At 36.6% G+C, this 18,321-nt stretch overlaps 1 protein-coding gene across 2 annotated transcripts in view; it reads left to right on the top strand.

Annotated features, from left to right (window-relative positions):
- LOC137642638 (organic cation transporter protein-like) overlaps positions 1–15,413 on the top strand; it is a 396,509-nt gene extending 381,096 nt beyond the window's left edge. For both annotated transcript variants that reach the window (XM_068375388.1, XM_068375389.1), the window contains one exon: positions 10,239–15,413. In XM_068375388.1, the coding sequence (XP_068231489.1) occupies positions 10,239–10,395 (157 nt within the window). In that variant the 3' untranslated portion in view covers positions 10,396–15,413. The remainder of the gene's footprint in view (positions 1–10,238) is intronic.
- Positions 15,414–18,321: the final 2,908 nt, after the last annotated feature.

Here is an 18,321-nt window from a genome sequence, read left to right as displayed (position 1 = left end):
CTTCTCTCTGGTTACAGTTTACTTTCCCTTTGCCTGCACATACACTGAATAGTCTGGCCTATTCATTACAGTTTCTCCTATGTCCTCATACACCGGACAACACTGAGATTACCAAACAATTCTTCTTCACCCAAGGGGTTAACTACTGCACTGTAATTGTTTAGTGGCTACTCTCCTCTTGATAAGGGTAGAAGAGACTCTTTAGCTATGGTAAGCAGCTCTTCTTGAGGGACACTCCAAAATCAAACCATTGTTCTCTAGTCTTGGGTAGTGCCATAGCCTCTGTACCATGGTCTTCCACTGTCTTGGGTTAGAGTTCTCTAGCTTGAGGGTACACTCGTGCACACTATTCTATCCAATTCCTCTTCCTCTTGTTTTGTTAAAGTTTTTATAGTTTATATAGGAAATATTTATTTTAATGTTGTTACTGTTCTTAGAATATTTTATTATTCCGTGTTTCCTTTCCTCACTGGGCTATTTTCCCTGTTGGGGTCCCTGGGCTTATAGCATCTTGCTTTTTTCAACTAGGGTTGTAGCTTAGCAAGTAATAATAATAATAATAATAATAATAATAATAATAGTAATAATAATAATAATAACTGTTGAAGTCTTACGGGAGAGCAAGAGAAACGGGTTTGCACTCTTCTAGCATAGGTAGAGACTTATCTTCCATTATTGCCTTCTTGACTGCCTCCAGACTTTTCAAGGCAAAGGGAGAGACAATATCCTTCGGAGCTACAAAGGTCGCTTGCTTCCTGCCGAAAGCAGGAAGCTGAGTATTGGTAAACTCAGAGGTTTTTAGCTTCTTCACTAATAAAGTTTGAGTCTTATCATGATCAAATATGGTCGTCTCTTTAGGAAATGTATCACCCCTAATAGACGCCCCAGAATTCAGCTGCACATAGCAGTGAGGGTAATTATCCATAGAGGGATAAAACTCCAAATCCAAAACCAGTTTAGAGCCTAAGAGTCCTTCACCAATATGAAGGTACCTCTCACTCAGAATCGTGTGTTCTGCATAAATCCAGGGGTTCTTAATCGAACAGTCCTATAGACTTAAGACTAGTAGAACCTTGACCATTGGTGCCCTGTTGTAATGCCTCGATCTTCACCTCCAAGGTCGCTTGAGACTTCTTATGCTCAGCTTGACTATTTTCCATGGATGCTTTCATGGAAGCCATGAACTCCAAATGCCCAGGGAACAAAGGGGCAGTCGAAGTCGGAAGAGGAGTCGTAGTCAAAGCCGGCATAGCAGAATCAAAGACAGGGACAGACAAAGGGTTAGTACGTGGAGTAGTAATAACCTTCTAACTATCGTTAGAATCCTCCGAGGTTTCCGTAGTCAGTAAGACCCTTTCTTTGTCTGGTGATGCGGAAGAGGTTGTCGACATGTTGTCAATGTCCAGATTCATGTCCTGAAGCACGTCCCATAATTCTTGACCTGCATTATCTAGCTGAACCGTCGGGAGTTGCCCCGCCGTTATCTGATGACCATACACTGAGGTCAAATCAGCCCTGGGTAACAGGAGATCCCTCATTTCCACTGTAGGAAGATAGGGGGCATCTTGCTGAGTGGTCTTCTGAAATCCCTGAACACAAGTCCTGATGGTTTTCTGTCCCCATGCTTTCTCATCTTGAGAATTGTTGGTAGCACAGAATCCAGAATGAAGGAGATCCTTAGATATGCTGCAGTTGGATGGTTCCCAGATAAGAATGGATCCCTTCAAAACATGGTAATCAGCATGTATCCTGCAGGTTTTGTGGCCACAAGGCACCTTGATCCGCCTGGTGCAGGTTAACATCGAGCACTCCATGCCGTCACCAACCCGTAAGGATAGAAAAATTATAATAAGTACGTTACAGTCACATAAAAATTTTTATCTTTACAATGGAAATATGAGATTTATTTCCTCAGAATAGTATATATTTTGAAGATATACACACTAAATAAATAATACTAACTAAGACAAATGCTACATGACAATGGGAGCTTAGGCCAAACAGCTCAGAATTCGAGATGAATACCAATAGTATCGTAGAAGTAAGGAAAATAAAAAGTCATACCACTAAAACACCTTTTCCCCAAAATTAGTCAATCAGACAACCTAAGGTGGCAATACCAGATACCTGCCAACCTAAGGTAGCAAACAGCTATGCCTAAAGTGGCAGATGTGTATTGCCGACATGGACCCATGGCCTAATCCTTTCCTACCCAGCAGGTACACTGACGTAATGCAGCACAGAAGCGTTGCTAAGTCAGCAACCGACAGACAATCCCAAAAGGAAATGGTCAATGGGTCAGCTGGTACAGCAAACTGCCACCTATCTAGTTACTAACATCAAAAATTATAAAATTGGGGGGGAGCCTGCCCATAAGCTTAATGAGAGCTGTATGAAACGGCCAGGATACAAATAATTCGAGAATTCAATAAAAATCCTGGCAACTAGGTGGTATCCAATCGATCAATTTAGAGGATAATGTTCCTCAGATAGAATTGGAAGATAGTTTATATAACAAAAGCTGACTCATTAGATATCATCAAAAAATATGCCGGGTATGAATAATAGATTTTTTAAAATCCTTTAAACTACTCCAATGTAACAAAGAAAACTGCCATATTAGAATAAGAGAAGGAAGGCAGTCTCTTTGTGAAAGACGTTAAGCTATGAATGTGTCTAAATCAATTCAGTATAACAGGTTGGGGTAAACCTAACCATACGCCAAGTAATAGAAAGGAAAAGATGTAGGCTAGGGTGGAACGCGGCCGACAAAACCCTTCTGGTTAATCTTGCCAGGAACCCATGAAGCCAGACCTGGATAGAAGGGGGCGCCCAGAATACAACTAAGGGGGCATAGGGAATGATTCCTCATAATAAAAAGGGGTAACTCCCTAACCTACCCATATTTTAGGCTAACGGTAATCAACCTAGCAAGTCTAGAATGTATGGCAAATGAGGCATCCACAAAAGCCAGGGAAATCTGGAATAGGCAAAGGAACTGAAGCTCAATGGCCAGAGAGACATAGCCTAAAAGTGAGAGAAGCCACCGACCAGATACAAAGCGGCTGCTAAGGTGGTAAAAAAGAACGGTCCCTAAACTAGGATCTATTCCTATGCCTACTTAAGTGTAGGTTAATGGCAACTCTAAGCCGGCAAGTGTAGATATATAGCAATCAGGGAGTCCTCAAATGCCAGGGAAAAACCAGACTAGACAAAGGAATTGAAGTACTAGGGCAATGGGGATGTAGCCTAACAGGGAAAAGGGAAATGGATATCATTAGAAAGTGGTAAGGCGGCCGGAAAGGAAGGCCTAACTGTCAATATTAGAAATAAACCGAATTTGTTCCAAGGGATCTACAATAAATAGGGAAAGAGAACAAATTCTCCCAACCAGCAGCCACTTAACGAGAAACTAAGGATAGTAGCCTAGAAGAAGGGTATGGCGGCAGGAAAGGGAGGCCTATCTGTCGATGTTTGAATAAAACTGAATTTGTTCTAAGGGACCAACAGTAAATAAGCAAAGGAAACAAATTCCCTCAACCAGTGCTGCCTATCCATAAACTAAGGCTATGAATAGACAAAAACGGAACATTGCCGACCTAAGTCAACAGTGATCCGACCTTCTACAAACTCTCATAGGAATCGCTTCATGGCAGCAGTTCCCAACTACGGCGTATCGATAGCATAGGAGGTGTGCTGTCCGCCACAAGAACCATACAGTTACGGGGCAAGAAGTGGAGCATGGAAAAACTAGCCTAAGGCATAGACTATGGAAGACAACCATGCAACAAAGTTATTGCCTAACCTAGAATAATGAAAAAAAAAAAAACGTGTTAAGGTATATATACAAAACATAAAACAGGCTAGCTAAGAAATTCTCATAAAACACTGAGGAATTTGAAATCATGAGCTCACAGCTTCGGCCATGTGACAGAAGCAAATCTAAAAACGTTCACATCGCGACAAATAAAAGGGAGATAAGCAAAACTCCCAACCAAAACAAACCACCAAGCACTTAAGCAGAGAAGCAGAAGTAGAAGCATCCATGATAGAAAACCACAGAATGTTTTGCGAAAAACAAAGCAGAAACCCCCAAAAGCAGAATGTAAAATGGCGATGCAAAGAGGAATGGTGACCAGCATACGTATTTACATTAACACACTGGTATCGGAGTTGTAACGGCTCTCCCACGTTTCCGATCCTATCCCTTATCTTTATAGACAAGGTTAACTCTATTCAGGGAAGGATAGCTGTGATTGTATTTAAACATATCCCTGTTACGTACAAAATATCTTTCGGGATATTCGCTTCGGGGGTAGTAACCCTGAGATACTTTTACAGGTAAACTTCTCTGGTATATCACTCACAGAAATATTCCAAGTAGAAAGCTGTCTAGAGGAACTTCCATCTGGACGATATGGCTCGAGCCCAAAAAAAACAATGATAAAGTTTTTTCAAGCTGTAGATATAGAGCATTTTTGCAGACATTTTGTGTAGAGGTCAGTGAGTTTTATTATTATGAAATTTAATCCATCCATTATTAAATCAATTGTTAGGCCCTCTCCTTATGCTTTGCCTCTTTTCATGCCTTTTAATGCTTTCTTTATTTCTTCTTCTTTTACTTTTGGTACCGATTCCAGCATTTCATTATTTCTATTGTCAAAATTCTTTCTTATATCACCATTCTTAAGCGTTGTTTAGAAATCCTCCGCGAATGTTATCACTGCTACTCTTTAGTTGACAACATTTATATTTTCATTGTTTAAAGCAAATGTATGTTGGCACCACATTACTAGTCGTCTTTTCATCAACTTGAGGCATCTTCCCTTAGTGTTTACTCAGTTTTAGTTTCATTGTGTTTACGAATGTCTTGGTTTTTTAGTTTCTTTATGGTTTTGGATAGTTATGCTAATTCTATTTCATCTCAATTGGTTTTTACCCTCATTTCCAATCGACCGCTAGATTGTTAATGAGTATACGTACTTTGGACAGACTGTAAATATTTTGCAAAGACATAAGACCGAAATTAAAAGGAGGATAAGTATGGGATGGAGAACTTTTGTTAAACAAAATGGGATTATGAAAATTAAAAGCCACTCTCTGCAAGAAGAAATATATTTAATCAAATGATCTTACCAGAACTAACTTATCCATCAGAAACTTGGAGCCTCACTAAAGACATAGAAAACAAGCTTCGTACGTGGATAGGAGAGCAAACTAAAGTGGAGGATATTCTAACGAGTAGGAAAAAGGAATCCACATAGGCAGGACTTATAGTGAGAATGACAGATAATAGATAGATGGTCAAAAAGAATAACAGATTGGGTCCATACAGATTGCAAAGGAAGTAGGGGAAGGATGAGAGAACGATGGTTGACGAGCAAAGAAAATTTACATATATAGACTAGTATAGAAAGACCATAAACAGATTCCAATGAAAGGACATTTCTGAGGCCTTTGTCCTACAGTGTACTAGTGGCTGATAATGATGATATATACATCTATTCACACACACATACACACACACTCATATATATAGATATATATATATATATATATATATATATATATATATATATATATATATATTTGTATGTATATATATATATATATATATATATATATGTATGTATATATATATATATATATATATATATATATATATATATATATATATATATTCAAATAAGCCATATGTTTTTGATACATTAATGTCTGGATTCTCTTAAAGACCTTGGGATCAGAGCCCCAGGCGAAATAACACAAAGACAAGGGCTTGTGACCGGCCGAAAGTCGAACCCTGGTCCGGCAAACTTGTATAGACTCCCGGCCTGTCACAAGCGCTCGTCTTTGTGTGATTTCTCCTGGGGCTCTGATCCCGAGGTCTTTAAGATAATCCAGACATTAATGTATCAAAAATATATGGCTTATTTGAATATGAAAAAACACGTCTGAATGTGTAAAATTTATCATATATATATATATATATATATATATATATATATATATATATATATATATATATATATATATATATATATATATATATATATATATATATATACAGTCAGGCCTCTTTTTACGAGAGTTATCCTTTCGTGATTTCACTTACACGCAACTCAGAGAACCGCAGTACCTATTATATACAAAATCACATATTCGCAACCAAAGTCTGGCGGCTCGGTGATTTCAAATACTCTGCTCTTCTTTACACTAGGTGCGCTTTGCACCACTGACCTCTCTCTCCACCCAGCTTGTCCCAGCTCTCACTGTACTTTGTATATCCATTTATTGTTGTAAGAAATTACAGCTATATGTGAAATAACCGGATTTTGATTAAACTGGTGTTTCATGTAACTGTATCCGTAAATAAAAACATAGCAAATTATAATCTTTTCCATTGTTTACGTTCAATTCAGTTGCTGGGTGGCAGGATTCTCCTCTCCATCGGCATGTCTTCAGTTTTCTTCTTTGTTCTAGTTCTTTTATTTTTTCTCCCTTTTTTCCACATCTGATATATGTATTCTTTTCTTTTTTTCTATTCCCTCTTCATTAAATAGAACGTTTCATATCTTCATTTTTCGTCTTCTTATGGTTGCTGAAACTTTTATTTTTCTTCTTATCGCTGAGGTGGACAGTAAAGTAAGAAATGGGCGATACATTCCAAATCAGCTGATTAACTCTGCATGGGTCCGATGTCGGTAACCTCAACTTTTGGATCAAATAACTCCCTTATTATGCTACCGAAGGATATTTCATATTTCCTAAAAGAAACAATCATTACTTGGTGTATCATTTTCTAATTTGTTAGAGAGAGAGAGAGAGAGAGAGAGAGAGAGAGAGAGAGAGAGAGAGAGAGAGAACTAATAATGATAGCTATAAATGTACTATGTGAAAATTATGATAGCTTATAACACATTGGTGCTTATGTAATACTGTCTTAACTATGTAGATGTTTTAAATAAGTTAAGAAATAATATAAGCAATGCTCTGTTATTTGTAAGTGTGCATATTCTCGAGACCGGCAGCTGATGTCAGCTGATCTGATCACAATAACCTAAAGTGAAACAAAAAGAGGTCAGTAATACTTGATTATTTGTGTACACACAACATTTAGAACAAAAGTACATAATTGTTTTATTGAAGCACAATTAACTAGTTAAATGATTGTAATTTTCTAGAATGCTATTATGTTGTTTCCTAAAAAAATAGTAGTCAGCTGACGAAAATGGATGTTTTAAGCTACGATTGGAAATGGAGTTATATTCGGTATAATTTTTTTTTTTAGGAAACTAAGATTCTGGTTTCTTCTGCTGTATGTAAGTATTGTATAGCACCTGAGAGAGAGAGAGAGAGAGAGAGAGAGAGAGAGAGAGAGAGAGAGAGAGAGAGAGAGAGAGAGAGATGCAATTCTTTGTTGATTATTTCAAGCTGAGAATTTCTTTGGTCTCCGTCTTCTTCTTCATGCATATCTGCCATTCTGCTGCTATTAATGTTCCTTCTATCTGAATTTTTAAGAGGGTAAGGGTTCTGTCCACCAACCATAGTTCTCTTAAGGGGCAATTAAACATTTCAGACCACCTTCATTGTCTTTCTCAGAATTTTCTTACATGAGAACGCTGTTTTGATTTTACATAGAATCGTATATATTTAAAGTTTAAAGTGGGCGGGGTTCCGTTCACCATATCTCCATTAAGAGGGTACTTAGAGATTCGGAACCACCTCCATTCATTTCCTCGGAAAAGTTTACATAAGAATACACTTCTAGTTTTTATGTAGAATTGGATATATCTGAAGTTTTAAGAGGTTGGGGGATTATACCCCTATAGCCCCCTTATGGGGACACTGAGATTCCGGACCACTTGCATTATCTTCCTCGAAAAATTTTACATATAAATACAATTTTAGTGTTTAAAGGTTTAAATGCCACTCATGAATGGCAGGGGCAAGGAAGAGTGGCATTGCCCTATCGAGCAGGACAATGCCCTAGAGACTGAGCATTTATACATATGATCAGTGCCCAAGCCCTGTCTCCACCCAAGCTAGGACCTATGATGGCCAGGCAATGCCTGCTGATGACTCAGCAGATAGACCTATAGGCCTCCCAAGCCCCCTTATCCTTAGCTCACAAAGATGGTAAGGTTGCAGAGACCAAAGAAACTAACGAGTTTAAGGAGGACTCGAACCCCATCAGGGATGTTACCACATTGGCCTTTGCAGTTGCAGTTTTCACAAATGAAATATTGGACTAATAAGAGTATCTAGGCTCCGAATGAATTATCACAAAGATAATTTACAATCGACCAGTTTTATATACTTTTTAATCCTACATCCGGGCATCGCCGGGTATCTCTGCTAGTATATATATGTATATATATATATATATATATATATATATATATATATATATATATATATATGTATATATATATATATATATATATATATGGTTATCTATCTATATATATATATATATATATATATATATATATATATATATATATATGTATATATATTTGTATGAATATATATGTACATTAATTTATATGTATTGTTTCACCTTCCACATCTTATTGTGTAGTTATGTTCATGTTTAGTTTTATCTGATTGTTTCCCCTCCGTATACCATTTTTTGTTGCCCCTCTAATTAGTTGTTCCCGTCTTTAAACTCATTGCTTTCACTCTCTCTCCCTACCCAACCCACATTTGACAACTATTTCACATATATTGTCAGTCTTCATTAAGCTAACCAGTACCTGGTATCCGGCAGGGAAGCAGTCTATTTACTTTGATATGTCAATTGTCTAAGTATAAGTTTTGTGTTGTAAGGGTTTGATAACGAAAAATTTTTTTCATACAATATTTTTCTTTTTTGATACGTGGTAGTCAATTGTGTTTTTTTTTTTTTTTTTTTTTTTTGGTCTTTAGTATAATGTTTTTTTGTATATAAATTTTCTGTAAATAATTGTCTTTCATAATGATATTTAAATTTTGTTTTGCCATAATGGCATTCACTTACCCTCTGATATTCTTTCTAATTGATGTAGTTATTGAACCTAACGGTATGAATTCACCTACATTAACACAAGTCTCTTATGTTTTTAACTATATATATATATATATATATATATATATATATATATATATATATAGATATATATATATATATATATATAGATATATAGAAAGATAGATAGATAGCTATATATGTATATATATATATATATATATATATATATATATATATATATATATTTGGTCAAGTAACATTTTATTCAACACATAATCAAGTTTGATTTACTGATTTACAGGTGTTCACTTTGCCCACCATCTGCAGCTCGGACATCAATGCGATACAAGGATTCATCCCAGGTGCGTGCCAACATATCTCAATCCACCAAGTCAATAGATGTTGAGATTTGATTTTTAAGGTCATCAAGATTTGAGGGTAGCGGTGGAACGCAAGTTTTACATCTCCACAAAAAAAAGAAGAAAAAAAAAAAAAAACAGTGAGCTCTGGAGATCTCACAGGCCAAGTACGAAGCGAAAGGTCTTGCAACTCTTTTTCGATCAATCCAGACCTCACTGTGTAAGATTTTTTTCTTCTGGGGATATGTAAAAGATTGCCTTTATATTTCACCACTGCCCATTATTCTTGATGACCTTAAACATCGGATATCAACAGCTATTGACTCGGTGGATCGAGATATGTTGGCACGCGTCTAAGATAAACTCTCATAATCGCATAGTTGACCGTGTTGCAGTTAGCGGGCACATTGAACACCAGGCCTGGGAAATAGTGAATAAAAGTTGATTGTGTGTTGAATTAATTGTTACTTACCCAAGTTTTCGATTCTTTTATTTTAAATACCCTGTTCATATATATATATATATATATATATATATATATATGTGTGTGTGTGTGTGTGTGTGTGTGTGTGTGTGTATGATAATAATAATAATCATAATTTTATCACTAACGCTCGTAATTTTTTTTTTTTCAAATAAGCCACAAATACTCATTCATATAGAATTCTTTCTCCCATGGGTTCTCTGAACAATAGGGAAATTAATTTAGTGATAATCATTGAACCTATGACTGATATAAAATAAGAGTAAACATTAGACATTTAGCCCACTCACCTGAGAGAGCGAGAGGGGTTCTTATTTAAATTTTCTAATGGATACTTTGTCATTATAATTGGGATCATACTACTTAATGGCATTTCCAATTACAGACCAAGAATTACCTCTGTACAAGAAGAGTCAAGGACTTCAGAAGAAGCGCAGAGTCTTCTTGCCGAGGAAATTCAGGATGATGATGAATCACTACTTATTGATGCTGAAAATTCAAATGTTGTGGAAAGTATTGATAATTCGGAAGAAGAACATTAATATAAGTAATAATAGAACTATTCTGTGATATATTTTTTAAATATCGCTAATATCCATAGTTTTTTATATAAGAGTAGTTTATTATTTGTATAAGCTTAATTTTGTAAACTGGTTGACTTTTTATATATATTATATGCAATTTATTCATTGGGTAATAGTGTTGAAGTAATTGAGCAAGTGCAAATCTGGTTATCATATCAAAGGTTACATATCATAATTATAAAGTGAAGAAGTAGAGGTGTTGAGACTTTCACTGAATTTATGTTTGTTATAATTTAAAATCCATATTATCATTTGATAGATTAACTAGACCACTGACTCAAAACTTTTAGCTATCATACGATATTTATATTCCACGGAGTGTAAATGTTTGTAAACTGATTATGCAAAAAGAGGGCATTACAAGATCCTGTTAGAAATATTGAATATACCTGCTGGTTGTATGAATATATTTACAGTTGGCCATTTAACCTGTTTGAGAAACAGAAATTCTGATTGGTCACTTTCTTTTCACATTTTAATGATAAAACAGCATTTAAATAAGTAAACTACTGAAAATTTTTATAAAATAAAGTATTTTATGAGAAAAATTTATTGATATTATTTAAGGCAAATTTATTCTTTAATTTCCATATTTTAAATTACATCAAAATTTTTCATCATGCATACATACACATTGGCAGGCCATTAATGCTACATTTATGTTTGATTGAAAGTTTTATTGCAAGCATAATATTTCCACTCAATTTCCATATAATTATATGATGTTCATAGCAAATTTGATAGTCCTGAACTCTTTACACCAAATTATGTATTTCTCACTTTTTTAAGCCATTAAGAATACATGAAAAGATTTAATTTGCAGTTTACTCATGAAAAGTCTTGCAATCGTCACCTTAAAATTTTCGCGATAAGTTTTCCATTATTTCTCACGCATCACAGTTATGTCATCATCTCAAATACTTTCATAACTACTCACATCATCATAAGAATCATATTTTTGGTTCTCTTACCTGGGTGTGAAATTTCTTGGCTCTCATTAACAATTTGCAAGAAAGAAAACAAGCTCTAAATAACAATCACCTGTGTTGTGCAGAAACACTTTATATAAAAATATTTAACTTACATCCCCCCCCCACACCTTGGAATTAGGAAAGTTACACTTATTACAAAATGTGCTAGGTTATTTTTACTTGATTTTTATAAAATAAGATTAGTATGACTTATGATTAAATATTAGGGGAAGGAATGTTTAGAATTTGGGTCATTGTGGCACATCAAGAACATTTAGTTATATGTCAGAGTTTATACAGTATATTTGAAGAGGACTCTTCCTTCTACTTTATTTTGTGGATTTTTTTCTTAATTCCTATCTTATCCATGTTTTCATCTGTGGCCATTCTCCACAGTCCTCTGAGCCTTTTCACTGATGGAGTTCAGCTCTTCCTATATACTAAATCAACAATTGCTTCTGTTACATTACTACAAACCCAGATCTTCTCAAGTATTTTTTCAATCCTCTGAACGTTACACTTTTCTATTACTAAATCAATTGACATAATGTTCTTTACACATCCCACCTATGATAATGGCATATTTTCATAATCTGTTTTCTTTGCAAGAACTTTTATCTCGGCAGTTATCATACACATTTGTTGTTTACTTATGGGATTTATTATTTACCATTAGTCTAGCAATCTTTTTCTGTAATATACAGGCTGGTGCAGTATATTTTACTATCCTCTAACCTATAACTTACAGATGAAAAGTTCTACATCCTCCAAGGTCTATCCCACAATAAAATAATCTTCTTACTTCGTCTCTTTACTGATAGCATTTTTATGCATATCAGATATGGAAAATCCCCAAATACCAATTAGCTTTGTAATTGTAATAATTTTTTACATGATCATTGTATTCATCACTACGTGATGGGTGTAAAAGAGGTCTGAGTAAAAGGCAAGTTTTGAAATAACTAACTTTATTTAATAACAACACAAGTCTTTATAGGCCCCCAAGGGGTCACAATTGCATGTGTACATTCAATGGCTTTTATCAATAAGGTTGACATTGGTATAAAAATTGACTATGATAACGGTAAGAATTGAAATTAGCATGTTACATTCAACAGCTCTTGTTTGATTTAGTTTGAGTCTTATGGCTATCACTGTGTGTGCTGCATAGAAAAAATCTAGAGAAGGCATTGTTTTTTATTTGTATGTGCATTGCTTGCTGCATGTGCAGTACATGGCTTCCCCCCCCCCCCTGCCCCTGAAGCTGACATGCATGTGAAAGAGAACAACCTGCCATAGAAAGTCATACTGTTGGTGGGTGGTCTTGCAGGAGATACACAGATTTTAGGCAGTCAGTAGTGATCCAATCCTCATTTCACTAATGCTGAGAAGGAAAGCTTTCGGAGTACAACAGATGATAAGGAATCGGCACGTATATAAGGGTGTAAGCGGTGGCTCACAAATATCGCTTTGCTGGTGCCTTGTAAATCTGACGGCAGGGGGTAAATTTTCTCATAATGTGATGTCAGTGTAAATCAAAAGAGGAATTGGCTAAGGGAAAAATTCTGTAGTGGTAACCAAGGGGTCGCCATATACCATTTAAGCTGCTGAGACATCCATGGTGATGGTGTCCTTGGGAGTGGTCTTTAGTCTGAGAAGGACCCAGTAATGTGTAGAAACCAACTGGAGTTAGTGCAGCAGGACCTCAAAGATGCTTTGAGGGTACGATGGAAACCCGGCATAATGATGTCCACAATTGATAAGTGAAAGTGGTAGCCCTGTTGGAAGTAATGTGCTCTGGAATGCCGAATTTTGCCATCCATCCAGAAACTAAGGCAGCAGTACATGGGGCAGATGTCGCATCTTACATGGGGATGGCTTTAGGCCAGCGAGTAGAGTGATCGATGATAGTGAAAAGGTAACAGTGTCCTTATGACATAAGTAGGAAGCCAACAACATCAACATAAATGTGGGAAAAATGATGCTGAGGTTGATGAAAAGTGCCTATGCCCTGTTTGTATGCCAATGCACTTTTGAAGTTTGACTTGAAGTGCAGGCATGAACCCAATCCTTGGCATCTTAAGTAACACCATGTCATATGAACTTCGACTTCAATAGCTGTGCCGTAGATCTGAGCAAGGGGTGTGAGAGATCATAGATTAGTTGAAACACATGTCAGCTCATTGAGGCAGGTATCCAAAGGCATAGCCTGCCAGTACTGGCATTAAAGAGGAGGGTACCACTTTGGAGTCATCAAGGGCAACGTCTTCCCAACAGAGAGATTGCAGGATGCCCTGCAGGTTTGGTACTTTGGGTCCTTTCATTAGGCTTCTGCCAAGGCCTTGTAATGCATTACCAGGTGAATGGCATACTTTGTGTTTCTGGCAAGGCCACCTGCGATGGGAGTCAGTTTACTAGGGATATGTTGAATGGTACAGTTGTATTCAGAAATGGCATTGACTCTAATCATTAGGTACTTCGTGGGTAAGGTAGGCATTGTACCATGAGGAGAGCTATCTGTAACAGACTGAAGGTGAGCAGTACTGATAATTTCTCTGAGGTCCATAGATGTCCTTTGATACCCCAAGGTTGTTGAGAGAGATGAAAAAAAAAATTTCTACATGGGTGGCTGGCGTCAGTGAATACTGCTCCGGGCAGTATGATTTTAATGGCATCACACTATTTTAGGGCATCCCTCTACTTGTAAAGGCAATCGTAGTTTTTTGGAGGATGACGTTGGGGATCACAATAAGGATGCACAGTAGTCTGGTTTGCTGCTTGAGTAGGTCACACCCTTGAAGTAGACTGAACCATGGCTCACTGAAACCAGGCAAACTAATCTTTATTGGCAAAGAGTAGAAGTATCAGTGTGGCTGCTGAGACATATGAGTTGGGGTCTATGGTAGACATTGTTAGAGGATACAACAGACAAAGTTATAAGCTGAGAGGTGGGCGGGTGTTCGAGGCAATCCTTAGGTCACCAATGTTATGAGAGTGAAAGAGTCAACCAAAAATCGAGATTTTAAAATGTTGACTTCATTTTTCAACAACACGGGTATTTATAGGCCCCAAGGGATCGCAAGAGGGACATTTAAATGTGTTCATTCAATGGCTTTTGTTAATTATGTTGATATCAGCATAAAAATTAGCAATATAATAACGGTAATGAGAATAGAGTTGAAATGAGCATATTGCATTCAACAGCTCTTGTCGTTTAATTTGGTTATTGTCTTATGGCAGCTACTGTGTTGTGCTAAGCACCTCACATGAATGATATACTACTTGTATTTGTTTCTGGTAGTGTTTAATAAACACCCTATGCCTAGACCAATCCACAAAACTGGACGTCCTGAAATTACACATTTGCAAAGAACACTAGTAAAGAGGCAATTTTTCTCACCGTGGGTTTTAGAGATGGAGAGAGGATCAGCATTTTTAATAAAGGTCATTGAGACAAGAAAAGCCCTTATTAAGAGGAACTTGTTGGTCTGGATACTTTGAAAACAGACTATTTTATTAAGACGTGGATCTCTGTAAGTATAATTTTAAAGTCGACACCAGACAGAGGATGCTATCCCTTGACATTAGAGCCGAGATATAGAGCAGATCCCGTCTCTGAAGAAGCTTTTAAATTTTGAGTAGAAAAAGGAGACCCGAAGTCAAGATTAGAAGATGACCTGAAATTATTGTAATGAATAAGGCTGCCAGTTCACTAACTCTTGCTGTCAAAGTTAAAGCTATTAGAAATATAGCTTTTTGTAAGAGTTCTTTAAGAGAAATTGTAGAATTATCCAACCCAGCCAAAAACTCAAGAATCCTATCAATAGACCAAGAAACCACAAGAGTGGGTGGGGATGGTCTCTGCAAAGCAAAAGACAAGGTGATCTTATGAGACATGTCTGAGTTGAGATCCACGTCAAAGACACGCTTCATAGGTTCTATTAAAACTGATTTTTATAATGGCATTATTGGTGGCTATAGCTTCGTCTTCTCAAAGAGGTGGACCAGAAAAGAAGCTAAGAAGTCCAGAGTTTTCTGACTTGATGACTGGCTCCACGCCAAAGCCATCTACGTCTTCCACACAAATTGGTATTGTCAAGTGGATGAAGACCACTTACAGTTCATCAAATAAGTGAAGTTGTGGGTTGACAAATCTTTCTTGAAAATACAGAAGAGAAAATCCAAGCTTGAAGGTTCTGAGTTTGAAAGGAGGAGGCAAAGGTAGTCTGCCTTCCTACTTTCTGATACAGCTTTGCTTACCGAAGCGGGTATAATTTTGGTCTCAGACACTGACTGAAGCAGTGGATACCATAGCCAAAGTGGTGCTATTAGCACAGCTGTCCGTGAAAAATCCTGAAGGATATTCAAAGCCTTCAAAATCAAACTCATCTGTTCCAATCTAATTTCTGGGCATCTCTTGCCATTGCTTGAGAGTCCACATTTGGAGGTACAAATAGTTGAAAATTTTGGTTCTTTTCCATAATGAACAGGCCTACTTGGATATCCAGTACTAGCTCCAAGCCTCCCTGAAAAATTTCAGTTCCAGGGTCCATGCTGTAAGCAGGTTTGTCTCTGGTCCAGGGTCCAATATGTAAATAGGTCGGTCTGCCTGAATGGGGTGTCCGCACTATGTTGAGTGAACCCGACAATTGGAATGGTGAGAGAAACTCCTTTTCTTCCTGAAGGAACTTGATAGGCAGGGTCACTGCCTTGAGGATTTTCGAGCAGGAGGCAATTATTATGGGAGTTCCTTCAGTAAGACTGCCAACACATTTATGTGAAATGTTGCAAACTGAAGAGACCATTTTTTTAATAAAACAATTTTAAAATATATGTTTATACTTATTTAGAAACTGTGTGCACTTGCTGTCAGAAAATCTAATTTTTGATACTCCTCATATTTCTCAATGATAGACATGAGCCTTGTGTTTAATATCTGATACTACTTCTTTGGTGATCTCATTGGAACCCCCGAAATTACCATCTCAATTGTTAACTCCCAGTCTGATTGTTCTTTCTTTATTTTTGAAACTAGACAACAAACATGAGGGTGGACGACAGCCATTCTCTGTTCAAACGCCCTCTAGAGAGTGTGTAGTCCATGGAATTCCTTATGTGGTTCTCTTGAAAGTGTTCCACATTCTTGGTTCAAATAAAGGTCTTTGTCGTCTTCCACGCTGCAAAATACCAATTATGTTACTTCAAAGTACCGAAGAAACTGACAGAATTTTATCATTTTAATCATATAATAATAAGACTAATTCAATGAAGGCATCCTCAACATCACTAACTGGCACAAATGCCAAAGCTTGAAAACACTTCACAATGATACCATTATTTGAATTATTAACCCAAGTATGCAGTCCTGATTCCTGTATCTCTCTCCACAAGCACTGTCCGAAATGAAAAAAAAAAAACCTATATGAATATTTTTGTTTTGGAAACATTCTCTGATGCTATTGAAAGCTGCCCATTCATAGTCAATACTGTATTGACAAACAGATTTAAGATCTGGTCTCACCTGTTTGAGGGTGCTGAAAATCATGCCATAAGTAGCTTGGTTTTTTTCCCTTGCAACACAGTATAACAAGGGAACTGTATGACTCTAATCCAGCATATCATGAACAGTATATAACATAACTTAAATTTTAATGGTGCAGAATCAAATGTATTATCAAACACCCAGTCATCTTTCAGAGCAAGAGACTGCAAGTTTCGGGGAGTTGATAAAATTATCAAATTGTCACTTTCATGGATGACAAAGTCTTCCCCTCTTAATTGATTTCCGTAAGGAGTCAGTTAAAATGCCCCCATCTGGTACCTTGCATTGCCAACTCTTCATTTTTGCCAAAGTTTCCTTTTAGGAAGTGCACCTGCAGCACTAAGTGGGTAATCACTATTGTAGTCACTAGTGCAGTTTTGTATTTGTAGTTATGTCCCTTCCTGCTAATCTTTGATTTTTTCTTTAATTTTATTCAGAACTTTTAATGACAAGTTACGTGCAGCATCAGGGGGATGTGAGTGCTTACTAGATTCTCCTGAACAGTGTCGTTTTGAGTTTTTAATTGCCCACCACATGTTCCTTGACATTTGCATCACCAGTATGTAATCTGTCTAATCTTCTATTAACAATGTAGGTGAAGTCATCAAGCAAAAGTTTTCCTCCTCATGTCATTATTATGAACTCCAAGGTCTGTGTATATATATATATATATATATATAAATATATATATATATATGTGTGTGTGTGTGTGTGTGTATATATATATGTATATATATAGATATATATATATATATATATATATATATATATATATATATATGTATATATATGTATATATATATATATATTTCTGGGCTTGAACCTGTGCCGGCCAGTGAATAAGCTCCTATTAGCACTTATTCTTAGGTAATTTACTGCTAAATATACCAGAGAAAAAATGTAAAGGAGTGCTAGGTTAACTAGCTCGCTCACCTATTGGTGTCGGTATAAAATTGGGCGTATAATCCAGAGGTCCCGCACTATTTAGATTCATCCACGACAAAGACCCCAATAGAGGAGAGCCGTTCAACCTCACTCGGCACCAGCAACTCTGCATCCGCTCAGAACCCAACTCCTTTTTAGCACGCCTGTATGGTAACCCGCTTTTTTGTGCTCTCGTGTTTTGCCTTATTTTTCTTGGATTATGGCTTCTTCATCGGTTTCCCAGGAGACACCGTCTAAGTTAAGTACCAAGCTATGTTTTGCTGTGTTTTGAGCAATCTAGATCGTTTAATATTTAAATTATAGGAGTTTATTCTCTTCGATCATATCGATCTTGCTTGATTCCGCTTACGGTTGGTACTCCTGTTTTGAGAGCTTTTAGTTTCACTCGCGGTGTTACTAAGTGTATTATTTTTATTATTAATTAAA

The sequence above is a fragment of the Palaemon carinicauda genome, chromosome 6 (assembly GCF_036898095.1).
Source record: "Palaemon carinicauda isolate YSFRI2023 chromosome 6, ASM3689809v2, whole genome shotgun sequence".
Lineage (NCBI taxonomy): Eukaryota > Metazoa > Arthropoda > Malacostraca > Decapoda > Palaemonidae > Palaemon > Palaemon carinicauda.
The sequence above is the reverse complement of the archived record's forward strand: the minus strand, read 5'-3'. Positions and strand labels throughout refer to the sequence as shown.